General features: G+C 41.4%; 1 protein-coding gene across 1 annotated transcript; it reads right to left on the reverse strand.

Moving 5' to 3' along the window:
* Positions 1–834: 834 nt before the first annotated feature.
* Positions 835–1,806, reverse strand: LOC119817715 (olfactory receptor 52R1-like). Its single transcript, XM_038335132.1, has one exon. The coding sequence runs from the start codon at positions 1,804–1,806 to the stop codon at positions 835–837; it is 972 nt and encodes a 323-aa protein (XP_038191060.1).
* Between the last annotated feature and the right edge of the window lie 249 nt (positions 1,807–2,055).

The raw sequence follows: 2,055 nt of genomic DNA on the forward strand, positions 1-2,055 counted from the left end.
AAGTTGGCACTTAGTGCTATGAACTTTCCTCTTAGCACTGCTTTCATTGTGTCCCATAGGTTTGAGTATGTTGTGTCTTTGTTTTCATTAAATTCAAGAAAGACTTTAATTTCTTTCTTTATTTCTTCCTTGACCCAGGTGTGGGTCAGTAGTTGACTGTTCAGTTTCCATGAGTTTGTAGGCTTTCTGGGGGTAGCATTGTTGTTGAATTCTAATTTTAATCCATGGTGATCCGATAAGACACAGGTGGTTACTAATATTTTTTTGTAACTGTGGAAGTTTGCTTTGTTACCAAGTATATGGTCAATTTTCGAAAAGGTTCCATGAGCCGCAGAGAAGAAGGTATATTCTTTCCTATTTGGGTGGAATGTTCTATAGATGTCTGTTAAGTCCATTTGGTTCATTACCTCCATTAAGTCTTTCAATTCTCTGTTAGGTTTCTGTCTGATTGACCTGTCCATTGGTGAGAGAGGTGTGTTGAAGTCTCCAACTATTAGTGTGTGTGGTTTGATGGCTGCCAAGAGATTCCAAGATGGGGAAAATATATGAACTGCCATCTGTTTAAGAAAGATTTTAAATCTCCATTCAAACTACCTATCAAATTAATGTTTTCAACTTTAAAAGCATTCTTTTAAAGTATTCAGTGATTTAATATAGGAAAAAATCATATTTGTTTTTCTTATGACAATAACACGTTAAATAAATATGTATTATTCATAAATGGTCTCCAAACTCTCATTCCTGATAAGTTAAAAGTTATCTTCTGGAGGGAGCCAGATACCTTGTAACTGTATAATGACTTATCAACATTTGTCAGTTATGTCATTTGATCATTTACCTGGGGCCACTGGGTTCCTTGGCTCTGGGGTCTTTTCTACAGACTCCTCGGGTAACCCTGTCCCTGATCTGTTTGGTTCTGACTCCATAGATGATGGGATTGAGCATGGGAGGAATGAGCAGGTAGACATTAGCAAACATGATGTGCACAACTCGGGGGACACGGTGGCCAAAGCGGTGAGTGAGGAAGGTGAAAAGCGCTGGAATATAGAAAGCCAAGATAACACAGACATGAGAAGCACATGTACCAAAAGCTTTGAGGCGGGCTTCACCTGAGGGCAACCTCAACACAGCTCTCAGAATCATCACATAAGATACACTGATGACAATTATATCAAAGCCAACCACAGAGAAAGCCACAAAGAGCCCATATCCACGATTGACTTTGGTATCAGCACACACCAACTTGAGCACAGCCATGTGCTCACAGTAGGACTGGGGAATGACCTTGTTGGGGCAGAAAGGCATCCTGGAGATCATGAAGCAGAAGGGGCTCACCCACAGCAGCCCTCTGACCATCACAGCTGTCCCCAGTTTGATGACTACAGATGTGGTCAGGATGCTGGAATGTCGGAGTGGGAAGCAGATGGCCACGTAGCGGTCCAAGGCCATAGCCATGAGCACCCCAGACTCCACAGAAGAAAAGGCATGGATGAAGAACACCTGAATGAGGCAGGCATGGTATTCAATCTTATGATCATGAAACCAAAGTATGGCCAGCATTTTAGGTTGTGTGGAGGAGGACAGGACCAGGTCAGTGATAGCCAGCAAGGCCAGGAAGAGGTACATGGGCTCATGTAGTGTGTGGTCAATCCGGATTATGTGTAGGATGGTGACATTTCCAGTCACTGCCACAATATACATGACACAGAATGGAAAGGCCACCCAAAATTGATAATTCTCCAGCCCTGGGATTCCAAGCAAGATGAAGAACAGAGGGTAGGAAGAGTTATACCTTGAAGCCACCATGGGAAGATAGTTATTCTTTTCTCAGCAGTGAAGGTAATCTCTTCTCTGTGGATAATAACAATGGAATGAATGTTATTGATTATAAAACTTTTGAGTGATTCTATTGGGGTTTTATACAAAATGTTAAGTACTAATACAAACAACTTTGCAGCCTGAAGTTATGTAGCTCATTGCTTTTTATTGACATGTTGATGAGGAAAAGTTTTGAGCATATGGACTCTTATACACTCTCCATATCAGTATCTCCAG

Source organism: Arvicola amphibius, chromosome 1 (assembly GCF_903992535.2).
Source record: "Arvicola amphibius chromosome 1, mArvAmp1.2, whole genome shotgun sequence".
NCBI lineage: Eukaryota > Metazoa > Chordata > Mammalia > Rodentia > Cricetidae > Arvicola > Arvicola amphibius.

Bases quoted from the DNA above. Each gene is read 5' to 3' on its own strand.
- LOC119817715 (XM_038335132.1), bottom strand. From the start codon at position 1,806: ATGGTGGCTTCAAGGTATAACTCTTCCTACCCTCTGTTCTTCATCTTG.